The sequence below is a fragment of the Zootermopsis nevadensis genome, unplaced genomic scaffold (genome assembly GCF_977971745.1).
Source record: "Zootermopsis nevadensis isolate Lab colony 2312 unplaced genomic scaffold, Znev_1.0 Znev_ptg000002l, whole genome shotgun sequence".
NCBI lineage: Eukaryota > Metazoa > Arthropoda > Insecta > Blattodea > Termopsidae > Zootermopsis > Zootermopsis nevadensis.
Window position 1 is genome coordinate 16,000,739 of NW_028259134.1, and position 20,789 is coordinate 16,021,527.

The following is a 20,789-nucleotide window of genomic DNA, read 5'->3' on the forward strand; positions in this document are numbered from 1 at the left end:
TTTATATATATATATATATATATTATACATCTTCAATAAACTCTTAAATTGTTTAAATAAGATTAACCAATTCAGTCAATCTTGTGGAGCATTTACAAATATTACAATGTCGCGAACGATGCTGCCACACAACCGCTGAACTATCTTAACCAGACACAGTCTAGGAAAATATAATTCCAAATGCCCAAGACAAAATATTTCCAATGTGCCGTAAACTTTTACTTTTAAAATAATTTGAAAACCTTGCGTTTTTAGTTTCTAAAACGTCTGCGTGAAATATGTTTCTCCAACATGAGTATTTAACTACACATATTTAATATAACGGTCTTTACAAAATCGCTGTTATTTTTGTCCAGTTTTGAACAAAACTGGATTTGATTGACAGGAGTAAAATAAAATTTTATCAAGATACATCCAAGGTGTTCGAACTGTAATGTACATTGGAACAGACAAACGATCACATCTCTTATATTTGTTAATTTTGTGTAAACAACATAAAAGTTCTTGCTTATTTGTAATTATTTTTCATCTTCACTAAGCAATTCTACAACTAAGATTTTATTATTATCTTGAGATGTTATTCCCAATGTGGCTCAGGTTATATGTCTCAAGACACACATTTGAATAACCATGAAAATACTGAGAGTTACTTCAACTGTACTAACACAATTACATACGCTGTCGCTGAAGATATGAACATAAATATGATGGACAAATTTATGGTGAACAGGTCGAACGCCGTAAAAACTATTCTAATATCCGACATCTGGTGTGATAGGAGTTTCAGTTGACGTCTTATGTCTTGTCTCAGTGGCTCCATGGTGAGTAACTTCTGTATCTCCTGAGAACAACTTTCAACTTCTGCAGAGGCTTTGTGGCAACAAATTGAAATAGCATAAACGTTAACTAGAGAAACAATAATCCAACAAACATAAGCAACAATATAATGCAATGATGTCAGTGTAGCATTTAACTTCAAAGAATCCATTACAATGCCAATGATGCCATAAAAACCCACAACGACGTTAATAAAATTGTAAGTTAGCTCCAAGAGAATGTGTATACCGTACATTTCGTTAATAAGCACAGAAGCGTGGAATATCATGTTGTATAATTTTCTGAATCTTATTAAACGTTCGACTTCGATAGACGAAAAACGTGTTGTTCTGAACACGCGGTCACCTGGTACTAATACTCCACTCTCTATATATTTTTCAAATCGTGGTGATGGCATTTGCTTTTGATGTTTAGGTATACCACTGCACGAAGTATTTACGACCAGTTGCGCGTTTCTGAAAATGTATGTAGGTATTTCCAAACTCTTTGTTAATTCTGTTTTAAGATGTTGTAATCTGTCCTTAATTATCCAAACCACGTTAACAAACTGTAAAATCACAACTTGTTTAATAAAACTTGACACATGCATATATCCGTACAAATATTCAACTTCGTCACCAAATATGTAACTGTCATAGAAATAAAATGGAACCAAAATAAATAGAAATATTGTCAACTGTCTAATACAAGACCTATGCTGTTTATTATATACTTGTACTCGCTTATAGCCCAACAAATCTTCATCAATTTCCGATATCCTTAATACAAATTCTGAGAACTTATTTCGGCTGAATGTTATTCCTGCAAGTAAAGCCAGCAGGGCTTCCGCGTATCCCAATGGCATAGAGATTATAAATGCAAGTATATAAAAAATATCAGAAGAAGTTGAAAATTGCACGGATATACTGTTAATGATAAATCCGGCAAAGATCACGCACATCACAACAATACACCAAACAATGCTTCCAAATCCTGAGTAGCAATTGTCTCCACGTTTGATTTCACCAGAGAAAGAATTTCTGTGTAATGAAAAGTGTGCAAGTCCCAGGATTTGAGACAAAATATTCAGTGGTCTGAATGCCAATTCAATATCAATTCGTTCTTTAACCATTGCTAATATCTGATACTTCCAATTTCCAACGAAGAGACCAAACGTCCTCCTGTAACCTCAATGGTAACTACTTCAGTTGCTATTTTAATATCTACTGATGGACTTGAGAGACTACACATGCGTTTTATGTCTAAAATCTAAAATAAATAAGATGTGCCCCGATCAAAACTGCCTTATCAATCATATTCAAAATGCTGACTTATTTTATTTTCTCCAAGAAGTGAGTAAACAATTCACCTTCCAGTCAAGATTATTTTTTTTGAATCGACACAATCTTTGACATCCGTCACTTGCTTCAATATACGTAATTACACTTAATTTTCACAGCTGAGGATAAGAACCAGTCCTGGGTCTTGTGAAAAAGTCAGTGGACTTAGGATTACATAAAATAAGAAACTTGTTTCGATTATATGAGCGGCTATTAGCTTATCAATAACTGTGTGGCTGTCGAAAGAACAATATAATGTCATGGCATAATTTAAGATATTTTGACTACAACCCACTCCTATTTGCAGGCTATTTGAAACTTCTTGCTTCTTATTCAGGGGATTCACGAGATAACTCTCAATACCTGACGATCCTGACTCTAGTTCTCCTGAGGTACAGAAAGCAAATATCTGGACAGTAGCCTTATTCACGATAAGACAACGTATAATTTTACGCAACACCAGATACTGATAAAGTTATTCTTATAAAATCTTGTAAGACTTAAGGCTCTCACTGCTGCGAGTATGGGAAAATATGTCTCCTGGGTTGTTGTGCAGACTATTTTATTTAATTTCGGTTTATTCCGGTATAATTCAGTTTAATTATGCTCAGGTACATTAAGTTCAGTTTAGTTAATGCGACATATGATCTCACAGCGGAAATAACCGAAACAAATCTATTTGAACGGGACTAATCAAAACTACATCGAATTAAAAAGAAGTAAACGGAATTGGGATGAACCGAACGGAACTAAGTTGAAATAAATGAAATTAAAGTGAACCGAACTAAACTGAGCTAAACCTAACTAAGCGGACTTTAATCACCGGTGTTTTGAAATCTAGGAAAAATAACGACTTTTGAACGGAAAAACTCTTTGAGCAGACATTAGTTTAGAACTAACTTCTACACAATACAGCTTGCCCAGGGCACTCTTTGTCTTCTCTCTACATACAGAAGGCTTAAAAGGAGCCAAACTTGGCGTTCTGCATCTTTTCAAAGTAATTTTCCTTACCATAGCTATCCAATGCACTGGTGGAACAAACTATCTCCTGGACTCAGTCACAAACCCAAAACTTACGGCAACTATCCACAATTCGACACGACAGTGACTCTGCGGGAAGAATTTATGATGTACAAAGCACTTAAAGACTTCAAAGGAACAGAATAATGCAGTCGACTGATTTTAATGCAAGCTTTTACAGAAGTTTCTTTGAATACAAATTCATCACGCAGAATACTTCAGGTATTAAAGTGTTAAATTCTACATTAACTCGTTTCATACTTCATGTGGTACTAATATCATAAAATATATGTGGAGCAATGGAACATCATAAAATATTCGGTTTATGTTAGAAATTCATGTAGATGGTAGTGAGAAAATCTGATGAGAAATGATGGAAAAATAAGTAGAAGGGTAACACGAAATCGATCTTTATATAACTGATTTGAAGGACGGAAAGCTGGTGTATAGTGATTACGCGGTAAGGTTGAAAGCCGAAAAGATCCTAGGGTTGCAGTTTATATTTTTATTTGTCCTATTTAACAAATATCTCTGACAAGAATATAACTCTATTTGTCGTTTTATATAGATGCGAAACTTGTTCTGTCGCATTAAGGAAATAATACAGACAATAACAGGGTACTGAAGATAATATTTGGGGCTAAACAAGAAGAAGAAACTTGATAAAGGAGGCAATTGTTTAAAGACGAGCTTAAAAAGTTATAAGCATATCAATCACCTAATTTAATTCGCTCTTAATTTATTTGTGAAAGTAATTCTGACTTGTTCAACCTGTTCTTGCTGCCCAAGGAAAATTCTCTGCTTCAATTTCTATGTAAAATGCCTCGAAGACCACACCATTCACGGAAGTTGAATTTCGATTTAATTCCTTCCTGTGTTCATAGGTGATGCTGGATCACCTTTATTCAACCAGCAGACTGTAATTTTCCGGTAACCAAACTCTTGATGAAATACGGTGATCAAACAACCATCAGAATGCAAGAATGAACATTATGACTGCTCCTGTTCTGGAATCTGATTGGTTGACCCTTGTAACGCTATACGCGTCAAGTCAGTGGAGCGAGATGTGAAACCATGTTACTTTACGTAATCCAATTTGTGATCATACACAAGAGAATGCCGTCTAGTGATTGCTGCCATTTGATAAGGTAATAACTGTAGATGTTTTAAGTTTGGTTTGACAAAAGTTTTAACTAATAGGCCCTTTCGACTGCTGTCACTCTACATAAGACTCAAAGCGTTCGTCACGATTTTCCATATTTCACCGTCAACTAAATTTATTTTAGGGTATTTTTTAAAAAAAATTGTGACCTGTGACCCATAAGGAAAAATATGGCTCCACGTCTAATCGTATTGGAAACTCCTAATGCACTGCACAGTATATGTTACACCAGAGCTGGCAACAAATTCACGCAGCCACGCGTTCGTTATTTATCCCTGTATTTTGGTAAACAGGCCTATCAGTAAGGTAGAGTGACTTGGAGGACCAATAAGGACCTGAAGTCTTTGAGGCACGATGCACGAAATTGCAACACATGGTGAGTATCGCCCTACTTAATCGTACAATTTCATACTCGTCATCATAATAACAGTATTTGTTGGTTACAAATTATGAAATTAATATACAATGCTTGCTATACTTTCGTTATATTTAATCTATTTAGGTTCAAGTACTAACACTGCCACTGTTTAAGACCCAAAATCAGTTATTCCTTTACAGAAAGTGCAAAATACTTACAGACATTCTAAACAACAAATGAAGAACATATTTTTGGAAAAACAATTCTATCTTCTGATTCTTAAATGGAACATGGAAAAATAGAATTTCTGAACTCAGTAGTAGAAGTCAGAAAAGTTACAAGTTTTAAAAGTTACACACTTACAACTCTGCTACGCCAAAGCCTGTTCCCTTTAAAAGAGATAAATTTTTAACTGGTTCGAATAAATCAGAGACTGGACTTTTCTTTTGTCTTGCAGTAAGTACCGTAACAATGTGTTCCAATCCGACTCGCTAATGACCGTCTCAGTTTTAGACAATAACCCACAGTCTTCCTCAACTGAAAACCCAAATTACATTTGAATTTAGAATAGAGGTCCAATTTTAGTCCTAATATCATTAAGAGCTCTGAGTTTAATCGGCGTTTCTGTAATTCAGAGCACGGAGATGGAATTGTCAGACACAAGCTTGAGGGCACTGGATGTAAATTAATAGGGACAAGAAATCTTCAAAGATAATTAAACAGCAAACCCCACTAAGACGTAAGACACAGGCTAAAATAAGTGTAAGAAAGATGACGTTAATAACCAAAGGAAAGAGCTCTACGGTAGGCGTACAGACAAGAACCTGAGAATGTTCGAACGAGATAATGGGTAAAATTCAGTGAATGAAATATAGAGAGAAAAAGTAAACTAAGGAAAGATAATTCAAAACAAGACTGATAGGAACAACGTAAAAAAGGCAAAAGTGTCCAAAAAATAAAAATAATATAAGCAAGTTTTGTGAGGCTTATAGTTATAACTAAAATAGAATCAAATGACAGGAACATCCTGGCAGGGATGAGAATGTATGGCCATGTCTTATGTTATACTATTAAAAACTATTAACGTGATTAACAAAAATACAAAGACAAAGAAGAGGAAAACGCATATAAATGGAAAAAGATGTACGTAAGAGAGAAACGAAAATGACGGAATCAATAAAAATATAAAGACATTGAGAATGAAATCAAAAACTATATAAAACGTACTAAAATAATATCACATTATAAAAAAGAAATTCATACGAGATGATACTGAAAAGAAAACAAAGGAACGCAACTCCATGAATACGTTCCCAGGTTTAACTACCGGCTCTTCCACCGGAACGCGCAGTACGACATATTTCGCCTTCCTTCCGGTTAAATAAATAAAGCGTTGGCGGAAGGCTACGTGCATCACAATGCACATCCAGCGGTCACATGGTGGAAGGGAGACGCATGCCCTTGTGATGGGCATCATGCTCAGTTTTCCAGAAACAAAAACATGCTAAACAGCCTTAAAAATGTATCACCTGGTGGTCGTTCCGGAATTAAAAGCAGAACTGCGTCACAGAACCATTACATCTGATGAATGGAGAGTGTTTAAAAAATACCCGAGCCTCTGTTAAATTCACTGTGTTTGTACTTAGAGTCTTTAAATGCCAGCTTTATTAATATACTTTGCATTTTATTCCGTAGGATTTAGCCTACCGGTATTTTTATCTCTACTTTAATTAAGCAAAGCGAGATTAAAATTACGTAAGTAAATTCTATTTTAAAAATTTCTGTAAAAGAAAGGGAATTACGTGACAAACTAAGCAACAATCAGTTTCTCAAGAAGAAATTAAATATTTTATTGGTCCAAGATATTAAATATTTGTTAACGTAAGAGTATTTAACTAAATAAAACTTAAAATAATTATCAGTACGTACTGTCACGCTTGTGTTGCTTATTGATTCTGAACGCAATAAAGTGCGAAGAAGGATTGTGATATCCACATTTATTACTACATTCTCAACAGTCTGAAATAAATAAGAATCAACACAAACTGATAAATACAACAAAGTAAGCCTTTCACAATGATGTGTACTATAAATCAGTTTCTTTTATAACCAGATAGGATTTTGTACCTTGAAAGACGTATATGGAAGTTTTACACACCTGAAATGCTTTTAAAGCTTCACCCGAATGACAGAGCTTCCATAAAATAAGAATACATGAGCTGCCTTAGGCATTATACGAAGTAATGCAAGTCTGCTGAACAAAAAAAACTTTTTAGGTTAATATCTGCAAAGAGATTTGAATAATCTTCATCCACCTCAAAAAAACTCTCACTCTTTTGTTCTTCTGGTACGAACAACTGAGAGTGAACTTCAAAAGGACAAAGCAGAAACCTGCAGGGTAAAATATAATGCATACTGTATGGATCCCACACTCTAAGGGGAACGAGAAGAGATCTGTTGTCAGTGTCTTCTTGCAATACGATGGGGCTGTGACGTCTAACCACCCCTTCAGAGCTTTCTCCAGATTTATCACAGAACTTTGGTTCTATTATGCATTTCATCCTTTACTCCAAAACTTTCCATTGACTTGGACATTGCTGTCTGTGGTTACTTCCTTCTGTTTAGCTGTGGTTCTGCCCCTTTCTGCATACAAGCCTCTGCAAAATACAGTACGTATCGTAACGAGCGTCCAGTGTAGCGATCACTAATCCTACTTCGTATTATGGAGGTCCGGAGTTCAATTATTAGCCACAAAATCAGTTTTCTTCACAAAGACATTTCGTGGTTTCTTCGGTACTTTCAGAGAAGTATGGTGGTGAGGAATTTAGAGACAGGACACAAAATATTTCATCCGAATCATTCCCAGATCTTCGGGCCAAAACACCATTTCATTCAACCCATATATAACCCATGCAGTTCAAACAGCCTACACACAAATTGTTCACGAATCACAAATTTTAACACACATCCTAATATTGCCATCCAATCACGCCTACGTCGTTAATGTGGTGTATTCAACCAGGTTTTGTTATTAAATTTTTGCATTACTAACTCCATTTATTGAATCTTGAAATCCAACACACTATGAATATGACCGTTTCCTGGAATGTTGCTGTGTGTATTCTGGTAGAAGTTTACTGAAGTTTCGGAGGTATTTACTACCACCCATCATCAGGGTAATGATTCTCATGAGAACAACTAGATTACACGGCGCAACATCCCAGGAAACTAATCCATATACTCGTCGCCGTGAGAACTTAAAACCTCAATTTCAAAATAGGAATTTCCCGAATGCAAAGAATAAATGTAATCTTGTCTTTTAACGGTTTCTCGATATATATTTACTTATCTAGTGTAAGTAAACATCAGATTCCAAGTCAAATTCTACGATTCAGTGGATTACTGTGACAGTAGTGTGAGAAGTTCTTTGTGAAGTCGCTTAACTCACAGGTACTCCGTACTCTGACAATATTTGCCTCGGGATAACAAGACAATTTTCTCTTCATTCGCGCTTCTGCACGAAACTGAGCGTCAATTTAGAGCTGGCAAGTAAGCTGTGTGCCTTCCCTTTTCGTTTAGAGCAGACGCTCAATGGAGCTTATAAATCTGTAACATAATTTATATTTAATGCTAGGTTTACGATGCATCACATTCCATTAAACTGAATAACAACTTGATCGATTTATGCACACTGAGAATTTATCGTTCCTGCAAGCATATACTTCTAAACCACAAAACGTTTTCATTTTATCTGGGATATTTTCAGTGGAAATGTATGATGTTTAACCCTATTTTGTGAACTTGAGCACTCATATTAACGAAGGAACACAAAGTTCGGGTGTTTGTAAGGGAGTGCTGAGATAAATCTCTTGATCCAAGACGGCGAAAGCTACAGGAAGACGGGGCATGTAAAATGCAGACAACATTTTTGTAAGTAAGTCTGGAAAGAAAACATTCTGAACAACTTCTCAAGAAGCACTGGACACCATGTCCTTAGTTAAGTTAACAGTATTACTTAATGAGTAACATCTTTCGAAATCCTTACGTGCTCGCCTTTTGCTGTGATAAAATAACATTTTCCATCTTGGAGTCTTCCAGTTCAGTTGTCTTAAAATGCTGGACGCTTCTGCCACCTATCGCCATTTTAGACGAACTACATATAAGTGTACACGTTGTATCCGTTGCATGTTTATAATTGATTAATCTAGTTATGTTCTCAGTTCATTAAAAAATGCTTTTACGCCAATACAAACTACATAGCTTCGAATAGAAGACTGCCGCCATTTATAATATCTAGACCTAGTCATTTACATAAAAGGGATCCTTACATTCACTCTAAATACAATAACTAAACAGTACATAAGGAGGTAAGTCACTAAAAACCTCAGGGGAGATGGTGGGTGAGTACAGATCTTTGCTGATATGATGACTGGCATAAAAACACGGAATTGCTTTGAGGAAATGTCGCTCCAGTGCCACTTTTTACACCATAAGGGTATATTTATATAGGAACGTAAAGATAACGACACGAGTCCTTTACGATTTTTCAGAAAATATTATTCAACGTTTTCCAATGGAAGTGTTTATATTGACTCCGAGCTCGTCCGTTCCACGAATGAGTCTCGCTCAACTTACGTCTCCAACGATATTTTTCCTAAACAGTTCCATTAAAAAACGTTCAATAATATTATCTGAAAAATCGTAAAGGGTTCGTGTCGTTATCTTTACGTTCCTATATAAATAGACCCTTAAACCCACATACAGGGATTGTTCTCGGACCCTGAGATGAAAAGGAAGCGTCTAGACGCCACAGCTGTAACAGATCATCTACAGAGTTACAATAGCCAAGGTTGCGTTTCCAGCTGAGTTAAAACAAAGAAGGGTAATAACTATCCACGTTAATTCCAATCCCCGTCACCATGAAACAAAGTTCTCTCAATGGAGAGACAAAGGGATTTCCGTGCAAAGCATTCACCTCTGAACTGACGTAATGAAGCAATTACACTGAAAGTAACTGAACATTTCTTGTTGAAAAGGGCATTCGGCGCATCACAACAGGCCTCCATCCAAAAGCCTGAGATTCAGCGTTGATGTAACAAACTTACTTTTCTCACTGTTTTCCTTAGAAATACAGATTATGCAAACAGCATCCATAATGACCAAGAATATGAACAAAAATTAAGCACGAAGCCAAGCTAATTCTCGATATTAAAATTAATGTCATGCCACGAATTATATTTTTACAGAGTTACCCTAATATATTTTAATTACGTTTACTTGATTTGTCACTTATCAAGCTAACCTCAAACACAGACACAGAGAAGAAGTTTTTATCATGAAATACTATATTTCACACTAGTAGGCTATTATAAATGATTGTCATGGTTTCTCATTAAAATTAACCCGTCAATAGGATACAATCTTCGAATAGAAAACAGCCAGTATTTCCTTCCATTACGTCATTTTTCGTGTTATTACGTCGTTTTTTAAATTACTCAGTAAAACACATAACTCTTTCCACATACGTAAATATTCACGAGATTTCTCAACTTGATATGCCAATCAAACTTGTCTATTTACCTATCTCTCATAAGGGTCTTTTGCAATGTTTCAGTACTGCATCCTATTTTAGTGACATCATGTTCCGAAATAAAAAAAGTTTCGTTATCCTAACTTCAAATATTTCGTATTTTCCTCTGGCCAGTTTTAGAGACGACTTCAATAACCCGCATAGCAAACAAATAACTTCTTTGATGACAGACTGTCTTAACCGCGCATTCATCTGTGAAAGTCAGTAAAGAGTAATCTAATCTTGTTATAAAAATAACTATCTTTCGATCTTGCTACAGCTACTTAGTATGATTTGTGTTTCTCACTGCGGTGAGTGCGAAGATGGATGTCTTCTGGATTGTAGCGCCATGTAGTCTGGTAGAAGTTTATTGACGTTTCAGACGTCCTTGCTGCCTCCATCATCACGATGATGGTGATGGAGGCAGGTTCCAGCAGACCTAACGGTGCTACAACCCAAAAGACCGCCAAACTCATGTGCTACTTATCTACTTATTTATAAGCGCAAGCAAGTTTAAAACACTCAGTCGCTCTGTCGGGTAAGTTTATCAACAGGGAAAGGTCAACCCCACGTGTTGTACGCCACAACTATTTCCAATCCGTCGTTGAATCAATTGCCCAGTGAAGCTTGTTCTGACACAAAGGACTTGGTCCAGTGATCACCTGGGAACGGAGCAGTTTCAACCCGTTGGTCAATATTTAATATCGTTCGTAATACGCAGAAACACCCACAACAATTTCTCCCAAAACCACTGGCGATGTTTCATTATAAATTCATTTTGGTTCGTTAATTTCTCACATAGCAATTACTGCTGAGATTACGCGCGAGTAGATTTCGACCCACGGAACAAAATCAATTCACATCCCGGGGATGTTCGAATACTATTTCAATGTACGTCTTTCGCAAGATAAAGACAAAGTTGTCTCTTACTTAACTAAGCAGCATGCCATATACTCTTAACCCTGACACTAGATTGAGGAGAGCGGTTAGCTTCACGCCGTGGCCGCATTGCCCCCAACGAAGGGCCACAGATACTTACTAGGAGACTCGGTGTCCTCCGGAGGCGGTCTGAACGTTGTGGTAAAAAGAAGAAAGGATCTGCCCTGCCGAGAATCGAACTCAGGTCATCCAGCCCATAGCTTGGTAACAATATATTGACTGAGTAGACGTTTCATACAAAATTTTGTCGAAAACTGGTCAAACGATTTAGAATACATAATTCCCTGATGAGACAAATGAATATATTCACACATGGATCTGACCTCCATATCATGCTTTAATTGCAGTTAATAAATTATCCGCAACAAACCGCTAATAGTGTATAAAGATAATCTCAAAGTAAGTAATCAAATTTCACAATCATACAAAACAACCGATAGGTTTGCTTAATGATTTGAATATTTTATGTTACAAGAAACGTTTCTGATCTGCACCAAGTTCTTCGCTTGGTGTCATCATGAATATTATTTTTATTTCCATTTACTGAAAAAATAAGTAAAAAAAATCACATAACATTGTGCTCAATGATGCGACAGCCTTAAATTCGCTCCACTGCGCATGCTTCTCGTCTACGTGTACAGCCATTCAGGGTCGATAGAGTAATTCTTCAATGCAATATCTGGCAGTCGCGCTACCTGCTTCCATCTGAACACCTCTTTCTGTAATCTGTTTAACTTCGGGCAGTGAGTAACATATTTCTCTAGTGAATTTTAGTAACTCAAGAATTTAGTGCCAATATACCCATGGTTCTTACAAGTTAATTAGAAAGCATAAGTGTAGTATATTTCTCGTAATTTCACTAACAAAACAAATACAAGGTACCAATCGTAAAAAATATAACTTAAGTACCTCTTTGTTTGACGGAAGTCTTTCACGTGCTAGTTATACAACTGTGTAATAGAGCGCATCACTTCCCCGTAGCAGAACTTGGCCTAATTTCTGAGTCCACGTGAACTGAAACACTGTTTATGTCAGGTTTTACCATTCCAATAAACTCACCGTTATATTCGTGTTTAGACATTTCTCCGACATTTGGATCGTTTTGTAATATTATTTCATCCCTTACTCCGTCAAGATAATTTGCTAACTGCAGTTGTTACAGGCCTACCAACTGCCAATCACCTGGCTATAACTAACGTGCTAAATTCGGGGATAATTATATTACCAGATTCTTCGAAAATATTCATTACGACGACACTTTTCGGAATATAAATAACTGGTGACAGAGGGCAGGACTACCAACTGTCAAAAAACGAACAACTCTCTGGTAGCAGAACCCGCAGGATCAACACCGACAAAACCAAATCCCGCCACCGACAAGACAAAGACAAAGGCTTCAGTAAGTTTTCTCAAGTCACTCCACGAAAATGGCTGTATCGTAATTTAAATTCGACCACAGAAACTTACTTCCATTTTGTCCCATTAATTATTTTTTAATCATTTGACGCTGCACGGTGCGAGATAATGACAGCATAAATAAAACAATGAACTGTACGTTTATTATAAATTTATAATGTATGTATAAATTAAACATAACCTACATGCCTTTATGTATTATTTTTAATGTATGAACCTATTATAAGTCTACTAAGTACTTTATAGGAATTTTGGATGCCTATATTTAAAAATATATATTTATAATATAAAATGTTATACACTGAAACATTTTACAACACGAAAATAAATCTTTCCATTAATATTATGTCTACTATTTCGATTTGGTTGTGAAAAATTGTCTAGGAAAATCAAAAGGATTCACTGAAGTCTTTTAGGGGCACCAGACGAGGGAGAATGACTATATGACCCATATTATAGAAAAATATATCATAGGCACACGTGCCGCCGAAACATGTCTCAAGTGTTTAACTACCCACAGTTTAGCGAGTAAAATGGCGGGCTACAATATGAAATACTTTTATATCTCACCACCACGAGAATGGCTGTCGGTCTAACAAGTTTACTATCCGGTGACACCAAGGGCTAATTCGCTAACGCTAAAGCGGCTTTAGGGTAAGGCTTGGAATGAGGGAAATTTTATCCCACAACTTTATTTACACAGCTGCAGTGACGTCAGGTTCAGGAGTCTTTACTTTACCAAACCGAGAATTCACTGACAGACATTTAATATTCTATCAGGCCTGACATTGCAGTCATACACTGGAAACCACAGCCTAAAACTCATTTTATCCTCGAGACGTTAACTTTCCGCTTAATTCTAATGTTCATGAGAGATTTTATTCATAAAAAGTATTACAGTTTTTATTTTCGCTTTCAGATCAGTAGAAACAGTGTGACCATGACATGCAGGGGCCTCTGAAACGCCGGTAAACTTCTACCATTCTACACGGCGCAACAACCCAGAAGACAGCCATCTTCAACCTAACCGCAGTGAAAACCTCAAATCTTTCACTTATTTCAAAGTTATCTGTGCACGAGACACAATTGCATTTCATAAATAAAACTGTTTTCACTCACCCAGTCCAAGGCAGAACCCGTCCTGAGCTCTCGAAACTGGAGCTGCGAACCTCATACTTGGATTTGTGATGGGTCTGCGGCGGGAGATGATGCAGAATCAGCTTCTTGCCCCTTCGACTAACCAGGCCTGTCCCCACAGTGACACCGGCAGTTGATGTCGGTCTCTGGCGGACACTCATCTCACGAACTCAAATCCTTACCACACATCACTCTGATCACAGAGGGTCCACAACACGCTGATATAACTCCCGCACGATTACAATAAGTATTAACCCTTTACCATCTACGAATGAGGCAACTCTTTAAAAATAGCTGTCAGTTTCTGCCCTGAACAACCGTCAAGTTTAATAACATAAGTAAAAGTAAACTCTCCTGCCATCTATTCAAAATTCAAAATTCAAAATAAAAGTTTACCGTGGACACATAAAAAACAAAGGCATATGTTTTCTGAATTATAAGGGATACATCGTGAGGATTAATGCAATAAGATGGCTGTCTTCTTGGTCGTAGCGCCGTGTTAGGTTAATGATGCCACTATCACAAGGGCGATGGTCATCGCCCTGATGATGGAGACAGGAAGGACCTCTGAAACGTCGATAAACTTCTACCAGACTACACGGCGCAACAACCCAGAAACAGTCATCTTCGGAATCACCGCCGAGAAAAACCTCAAATACTACCTACGATTAATGTAGTAAAACTTATTTTCAAATATATTTAATCGACAATTACACTGTTAACTCAGAGTTTTCTACTGTCCTAGGTAAATATATCAGCAGTATCAATCGCAAATACATTAGTAATTTGCGCGTTGTCATAATTTTGTTTATAGCGCCAGATATGCCTACATATATATGAAAACACAACTTTTCCACTAAATTCATATAATTTCACTAAAGATCTTACGTACACTTTAAATACTACAGTACCTAGATGGCTTGTTTTGTTAGCAGTCTAACATTGTAGAAGTAAAAAACGTATATACGGTATTTTAAAAATTGCGTAAATAAATTTACTGTTAAAATCATTTTATTTTAATAATAACACGTTCGATTTTATAAAACATAGAAAAATTAGTTTAATATCTAAATTAAAAACCACGTTTTGGACTCGCTTCATCAACGTCAAGCAAAAAGCACTTCTATAAAATACCTGTCATTTGTCGACAATTGAAACATTTCTGCAAACAAGAATCTACATTTTTTTTCAAAGTGCATCAGCTTAAGATGCACTTGGGTTGTGCTGATTACTTATGATTCCTTAAAACGTTGCTGTACTCACCGGTATCTTAAAGTCTGGCAAACAGGGCGGAGTGCTATGCTTATGAGTACATTACTAACATATCTCACAGACTGCTTAACACTATGTTCAACTTTATGCATTAAAAGTAACCGTTGAATTTTACTAAAATACGTTTTTCTTTATGAGTTATGTCATAAGCAGGCATTTCACTATGAAAGAAATTTCACATTCTGTTCTGTAAATCGATCGGATACTCACTAGATGGCATGGCGGTCTCAAAGACCTTCGACACCACTTCAAAAGGCGCACATGAAATAGCTATTATTACCTACCTATAGCTAAATAGCTACAGTAATCTACTAATCTTCCATTAGTTCATAATACAAACATTCGTTCTTTATAAAAATTATTATTGGTTTCGTCACTTTACAAACTTCTTTGGTTCCTAAATATTTATAAAACCGAAATTAGCAACAAGTGTTCTCCAATTGAGCACATTCACAAATCTTTCTGGAGAAAGTTTTAAGTTTATCAGCTAACCGACAGGAATGTACTGTTAGTATAAAATATATTTACTGCCCGATTCACAGCTTAGTAGCTACTTAAAAATCAACATGACATTTTTCGATATGAACGTAATTAACTATATATGAAGCATGTTAATTTACATGCCATCAGAGAAGGAGAAGTGTCAGGATGAAGGATAAATTTAATAAATGAAAACAAACTCTTAAATATGCAGGATTAAAGATTCCAGGTAAGTTATCAAATGTGGCAGGTTCTTGTGAACACGGTAATTAGACTTCAGGTTTCATAAGAGTCTTGTAATTTGTTCATGACCCGACGAATTATCAACCTCTCAGGAAAGACTGTTCTATGGAGTTAGTCACGGATCCTGACTTTCCTTATGCTTCTTGTTTTAGAAGTGAACAGCAGTTCTCTTACAAGAGCATGTCATAAGCTGGTGGTAAATTGAGATATAATTACTGTAAACCACCCCCCAATGATCCGGGCTCTTTTTTTTAACATTTCATATTTAAGCAGTAAGCCAAGAAATTACGTGCTTTTACTGAACGCCAAGCTTAGGTTACAAGAACATTTTTTAGAACTTCTGCGTGATTAATTACTCATTCTCTTTGTGTTTTGATGGTAATAGAAAGAGCTTTAGAATGAATGTTTTGTACGTGTACAGCTCTGTGAAAGAGAGCTTGTTATTTACAGTTCCGCTTACACGCCATGTATCGTTAGGTGTAATTGACCACCGACGTCGAACTAATTGCGTGCGTCATTAAACAAACTGCATGAAACAGAGTCCTTCAAACGCCTATAGTCTCTCAGATATTTAATTAATTCCCAGCCTTTTATGGAACCCAGCGATCCTCAAGTGCATTGTACACATATTTTGTCAATCAGTCCAGGGCATATCTTAGTCCATTTCTTTATGTTATGTTTTAATATTAAGTTATCATCCTACCTAAGATTAGATCTCCTATGCGGTGTCTTTCCTTTGGATTTTTTCTAATATAAATGCATGAGTTTCTCGTCTTTTCTACTTTCGCAACCTGTTCCACTTTGGTCGCCAGAAAAGATCCTTTTATGAGTGCAAATGATGAAGCTTCTCGTTATATAAATTTCTCCATGTTCATGTCACTATCTCACTTTGACTTAAGTATTCTCATCAACACCCAGTACTTAACTAGCAAATGTTAGTACTGATAAAGGTCAGCAGAGTGTACTGCATGGCAATTCGTAACTTCTGAATTTGTCACCTACAGAATCAACAGATTTGGAGGAGTATTTATTGTAATATAAGTAACTTTCAGTAGCACAGAATTTTCCAGAACGCTTAATATGACAGTTATTTGGTCAATCAAGAAATGTCGTGCTATTATAAAACCCAATTACTCGTTAAAATGTTCACAAAAGCGCACATCGACATATATTCAATCACTTCAATGCAAACCTTGCATCTTATTACTGTACGGTTCTTTTTAACCTTACGTTCGCATTTACGTCTAAATCTTTCAGGATTTGTATTCCTTTGAAATCTGCCTCCTAAACGCTTTTCCTAGTTCCCTCATTTAATCACCATAATAATATTAAAATGCATTTAACTCACCTAATAAATTTATATATCACTTATAATGGAATATGAGAAGCCCCTTTCATTAATTAGATTAGCACTCTATTAAATACTAGATTTTCATCCTGACCTTATACTTTTTTTCATAACTGTTCTCAGTATCTACCAGACTGCACGGTGCTACGATCCAAACAACAGCCATCTTCTTCCTATACCTTTATGACCTGATAGGATTATAATTTAATTTAAAGTATTGTATGAGAACTAATTAAACTTCCTCTGAAGTAATAAATCTTATTTGCGTACTGCACCGATTTGGTGACCTATTTCTGCTGTACCCGAAAGAAAACCTTAAATCTCAAAAAGAACAACTCCTAAACGAAAATAATTCGTGGGGCATATTATCAAACGACAAGCTTCGTAGCTTCCACGAACAAGAGGCATTCTTTTCTGAAAGTCATGCGGTTTCTACAGCTACTTAATTCAACTTATTTCTGAAAGAACACTTATGATAGACTACATTTTAATATAAGGAAATCCGGCACAGTTGTCAGGACGAACTCGATATGACTACAATGACATTCTATGCTTCTTTCTCACAAATGGAAGAAAGGGAGACGATTAATAACCCAGCAATTCATGAGAATCCATTTTAGCAGTCATTCTTACATTCAGTAAGCGTTATCGTTCAAAATTTCTTTAATTAATTATTTACTTGGTCAGTATTATCAAAATACCACAATCTACGTTTTTCCTATATACCAAGTTTTGCAGCTGTTTGATCACTTACTATAAAGAATAGCACGCAGTTTAGAGGCGTTTAATAGCAAGTGCTGGAGGGAAAATATGGATCTAACAGGAAGGAATTGACAGGAGGGTGGATGAATTTACATAATTAAAAGCTTCATAATTTAGTCCCTTCCTCTACAACTTCACAGTGATTAAATGATGGAGGATAAGCGGGATGTAAAACAATGTTGAATCGGAAGGCACATGGGAAGATTAACGTACGAGAGGCCTGGACGTAGATGCAAGTATAATATTAAAATTGGATATTTTAAAAATAGGATTTGAAGGTGGAGAAGAAGAACTTTGGATGAGGTCCAATGGCGGGCTTTTGTGAGTAAGTGAAAGTACCTTCCTTTTCCTTAAGAATGGACAGTACTTGACCAGATAAGTAACAAAGTAACAGTGAACTTTTAAAGCAGAAGTATATTATAACAATAACAATACGCCTCACTAAGACAGTAATATAATAATAATAGTACTATTACGAACTTCAGAAAGCTGTTTATACATATGGAAACATTTTAAGGCGCCAAGGCGTCTTAAGTTCTTCACTGACATCTGACGAGTAAAACCGTGTCTATTATGTTTACCTAACTTACAACGGCACCCTACAACTTTACTTGGTATTTGTTTTCGAACTGTGAAGATGAAGTGCTGGTGGAACGTATATCAAATTACAAAGTTACTAGAGAAACTTGCAAGAAGTTTAAAACGAAACTTAACGAAGAACTGATTAATATATACGAGGTTTAAGGAACTCCCATGTTACCATTTTATTCGATGCCACATGATATAACCTGAGAACTTCTTTAAGGTTCAAGAAGAAAAAGCAGTTTAATGAAAGAGTGCCCTGCGTCTAACATATAATTAGAATGTGAGATTATAAAATAAAGTATCTCCGTAGAAGGCACTCTAACTGTCGGTATATATGCTTTTTCTTATCTTCTCAAAGTAAATGTTTCAGACTGCCTTCTGGATTATAGCACCACGCAGTCTATGTTTACGGACGTTTCAGGGGTACTTTGCGCTTCCATAATCACGGCGTGAATGCAGCCAGTACCTCTGAAACGGTAAACTTCTAGCAGACTATATGGCGCCGCCGTGAGAAACCTAAATCCTATATCTTTTTTTTAAGAAAAATGAATTGTGCCTAAAGAAAATTTCTTGTGAAATTCTACGTAACTGTATTAAGTCTCCTTCACGTCTCTCGTTGCAGGGTGAGCTTTGGCAAGAGCCGTTCGTTTATTTAAACTTTACAAGTTGCATAGTTTCGAATGATATCGGAAGACGATAATGAGAGGTGAATATGTAAAGATTTGTTGTGAGGCGTTGTGACACAAAGAAAAGAACAATTCTGCCATTTTATAGAAAGACTGAAAATAAATAACGAAAAACGTCTGTCAGTATATGTCGATCGTGGTATTCTCGTTTCCGAAGTCCTTCAATCTTCAATGGAGGCGTTTCAGCCATCCAAGACGGAGATTAACAACTTAAGAGCAGTCACGGCGTCAGAATCCAGAAGACAACGCCTATCACTAAGGCAAATAAGACGACGTAGTTAACAGTTGCCTTCTGCATACGACTACAGAGCGTTAACGCTACACAAACCAGCTCTATAGAATAGATGGAGGTTACCTTCAGACCAACCACACGCTTTTATGGTGTGATGGTTAGGAACAGATGCAAACGCACGTTTCCCGTTATCATATAATCAGGTAAATAAGATAAAGATTCAAAGCGAATAATCCGGCTGGACGGGAAGACGGGGGCTGTGACTCGTGTCTCGCAAGTCTGCAACTGCAGGAGGCTGCTGCTGCTGGCTGGCGAGCCCTGGGATCGATCAAGGTACAATCGGAATGACTGCTATTAGCCCGGCGCTTAAATTTTGTTTTGTATAGGTTAGCACTTTTATGCGACATATAACCTACAGGGTACAACTTGATAGCTGAAGGATTAAGTTCAACAGTTAACCTATTTCACGAAATTTTATTCTGTTTCAGAGGCCGGTAGCCGCTCAGCTGCTATTGCGAGCCCGTTCAACCCAAATTCCTAAATCACACTACCAGAACATTGAGTATATTTAACACTGTCCTTCCATCTACATCAAGGTCTCCAAAGTAAACATTTTCCTACAGGTTTTCTAATTAAAATTTCTGTACATTTCTCATCTTACAATGCTATTAAACACCAAGTCCATCTTACATTTCTTAATTCACAACTCTAATAAATAAAACACGTACTGAAGAGTACAATGTACGATGTTTGTTAGTATCTGAGACCCCCACGCCCAATCCTTCTATAATACCTGTTCACAATGTTATTCTGAAGCATCCTGAGTCTAAGTTGTTCCCGCCTAGTAACAGACCACTGTTCAACCCCAAGTAGTCCTAAAACAAAACGAAAAAAATTACAGTTTATCATAGTTTAGTCGTTAGGTTCTTAGATGGGAGAAAAGGAAGATAAAAGATTTTGAACTCTGTAGTAACAAGTAATCCCCGAATTGAATCTATCCTAACTGCATTATGACTGTAACTGCGATTTCATTCTTTCCTTGCGAAATACTGAATTTCGGCTCATTTTCTAACAATTTATTAGCTACATTCATATTATGATTCATAACTGCATTGTACTTAGTAAGATACGAACACGCACACTTACTTATCAGTCCCTGCGTTTACGTCCAGACTAACTTCCTTATTAGCGTCTAATAGAGTTTCCGTGTTTCTCCTTTACGTTTAAACCAATAAATCAGCATTATGAGTACAAAATTAAACAGGAAGGTGTAATGTAACGTGTGTTTACCAAGAGAAGGAAGTTAAACTTTGTGTTTGTTAGAAATAATTCTCAGAGAGACAGGGTCAAAGGACGTAGAATGGGTTTACAGGTCCCCGGCAACCGGTGGAGGACTTTTGTGAACACGGTAATGAAATTTCGGA

General features: G+C 36.4%; 1 protein-coding gene across 3 annotated transcripts in view; it reads right to left on the minus strand.

Annotated features, from left to right (window-relative positions):
* The window catches only part of LOC110835194 (GTPase-activating Rap/Ran-GAP domain-like protein 3), a 245,277-nt gene that overhangs the window by 218,034 nt on the left and 6,454 nt on the right, over positions 1-20,789 (minus strand). Inside the window, exon 2 of one of the 3 annotated variants that reach the window (XM_087351136.1) lies at positions 13,740-13,950. In XM_087351136.1, coding sequence (XP_087207262.1) covers positions 13,740-13,918 — 179 coding nt within the window. In that variant the 5' untranslated portion in view covers positions 13,919-13,950. Of the gene's footprint in view, positions 1-13,739; positions 14,119-20,789 lie in introns of all 3 variants that reach the window. The other 2 variants (XM_022075163.2, XM_022075162.2) reach the window with 2 other exon arrangements.